Below are 2,624 nucleotides of genomic sequence, written 5' to 3'. Positions count from 1 at the left end.
ATATATATATCAAGATTTATGCCTAATTACCATACTTTATACTATATAATTAAGATAATATTCCAAGTAAAAGACACCACAGAACAAACCACATATCTTTTTGATGTGACTATATAATATAATGGTGGTCACAAAAATAATGTACCAAATTTACTGCCCACATTTGTACGACCAAATTCTCTACCACTACTTGTTGTCACGCTTAAATTATCATTTTAACAAATACATGCTCAATTAAAAACAGTGAATATTCGACAAAATTGGATAATTTACCATTTATGGCTAAAAAAACATTTCACAACCAAAAACAATACAAAATAGAGAGCTCCCATAACAAGACCATCAACATTAGATAACTTGAAAGGGGCAAGACACGAAATAATATATATATATATATATATATATATATATATATATATATATATATATATATATATATATATATATATATAAAAGGGCACACATACATACATATATCTAACATGTCGCAAACAAAAAGTTGTGTACAAAATGCATACTTCAAATCCAATACCCCTAGTCCCCTACGGCCCACCCCTCCCCTCGCCCAACTTCTTGAAATACCAAAATTACCCCCTTAACTACTAAAAATGAAAATGGATAGTGATGGTAAACTTAACTATGATTAACTAATCAATCCCTTGCCACGTCATCAAACCCTAGCCACAACCTCGCAAACCAATGGTTTCTTCATTTCCAATGACATCTTCAAACACTCTGACAAATCAACCGCATCAGTGTCCGACCCGGACCGGACCCATTTGAAGTTGTGAAGTAATTGAGCTAACCAGAGCTGGACCGTAGCCAAACCCATTACTTTTCCGGGGCAAACCCTACGACCCGCACCAAACGGAGCCAAGCGGAGATCCGAACCCATTATCGAAATGTCCTCGTTTATAAACCTATTCGGGTTAAACTTTTCGGGTTCAACCCAGATACAGTCGTCATGGGTTATGGCATACATGTTGACCATGGCCGTCGTTCCGGCAGGAATCATGTGTGGACCCACTTGCGTATCGTGGACTGCAAGTCGAGCCCATGATAGAAGTGGGCCCGGTGGATGCATCCGTAGGGTTTCTTTCACAATTGCATGGAGATATGGCAGGTGCGGTAGGTCCGTTACGGAAACTGGACGACCCGACCCGACAACAGTTTCGATTTCTGCTTGTGCTTTTGATTGTATGTCTGGGTGTAATACCATTCTAGCAAGAATCCATTCCAGCAGTATCGCCACCGTGTCAGTTCCTCTGAAGATCATTTCCTGTAAGATAAAATTTTGGGTTATGAAATGATGATTTCTGGTGTTAGATTTAAACCCATAGCGAAATTATGCTTACCCAGAGAACAGCGATCATGTCGGCATCAGTAAATTTGTTTTCCAATTCTAAATCAAGCAAAACATCAACGAAATCGCCGTCTTCAGCCGACGTAGTTCCGCCGTTCTCGGACCTCCTTACACGGTGTTCGTTGATGATTTCTTTTACGAAAACATTGACCCTAGTGACTAAATCTCTGCATCTCTTCCTAACCCCCTGAAAATCAAACCAACTTATGATAGGAAAATGGTCGCTCCAGTTGAAGATTCCGAGCAGCTCGTATCCTTCACTCACAAGCTTCTCAAGCTCATACCCATCTCCACCGCTGTTTCCATCGAAATCTTCGTATGATTTTCCGAACACAGACATCATCACATTGTTTAACGAAGCAAAATGAAGCAGCTTCTTAACTTCCACGAATCCATTACGATCCATGGACGAGGAAACTTGATCCACCATTTTTAACCCGATTTTCTCCCTAAACCCGCCAAAACTCGATATCCTTTTAGGGCTAAACAAATGAGTAGCCGAGATTCTTCTAAGGTTACGCCAATACTCACCATAAGGAGCAAACCCCATCGCACGATGAAATAAAAGCTCATACGCCGACTCCTTCACCGGCCGATCAGCAAAAGCAGAGCTATTCAGTATCTCCTTGGCCGTTTCTGGATGACTCGAGATAACAAAACGAGTAAACCCAACAGAAAACGCCATTAAAGACGTAGCATTGAAGGTGGTAGAGAGTTTCGCAAGGATTCGATGAGTCAAAGGCGAGGTGAAAGCAAACAGAAGCCCTAAAATGGGGAACCCCGAAGGACCAGGAATGGCGGTTTTCGTCCGGGATTTCGACAGAGCCCATGCGAGACCGCCGGGAGCAAGGAAGAAAGCAAAAACGGAGACGAAAACGACAACGCAGAGGAATAGCTGGAAGCTAAGCACGGATTGAGAGTTATTGTGAATGCAGAGAGCAGCAGAGGAAGACATTGTAGAGATAGTAAGTAGAGAGATAGTGATGGTGTAATGAACAAGAAAGGGGTGTCAAGGCTTTATATAGGGCAAGAAGACGTCTGTAGACTGTGGTTGAGCGCGTTATGAAACGGTTAAACAGAGTTAATAGAGGCGACGTTTTTTTTTTTTTTTTTTTTTTTAATAGATAGATATATATATATATATATATATATATATATATATATATATATATATATATATATATATATATATATATATATATTGGTATAAATACTCAAATATCGAATGATTAAAATATGCCATAACTTAAAATTATAATTT

General features: G+C 39.5%; 1 protein-coding gene across 1 annotated transcript; it reads right to left on the bottom strand.

The window, feature by feature from the left end:
* Positions 1-448: 448 nt before the first annotated feature.
* Positions 449-2,369, bottom strand: LOC145115517 (cytochrome P450 78A5-like). Its single transcript, XM_079051812.1, has 2 exons — positions 1,356-2,369; positions 449-1,279 (listed from the first exon to the last, which is right to left on the bottom strand). The coding sequence occupies exons 1-2, from the start codon at positions 2,316-2,318 to the stop codon at positions 671-673; spliced, it is 1,572 nt and encodes a 523-aa protein (XP_078907938.1). The 5' UTR covers positions 2,319-2,369; the 3' UTR covers positions 449-670.
* Between the last annotated feature and the right edge of the window lie 255 nt (positions 2,370-2,624).

This window comes from Lactuca virosa, chromosome 5 (genome assembly GCF_052849685.1).
Source record: "Lactuca virosa cultivar CGN04683 chromosome 5, Lactuca_virosa_CGN04683_v6, whole genome shotgun sequence".
Lineage (NCBI taxonomy): Eukaryota > Viridiplantae > Streptophyta > Magnoliopsida > Asterales > Asteraceae > Lactuca > Lactuca virosa.
Note: the sequence above shows the minus strand (reverse complement) of the source record. Positions and strands in the feature narration are given on the sequence as shown.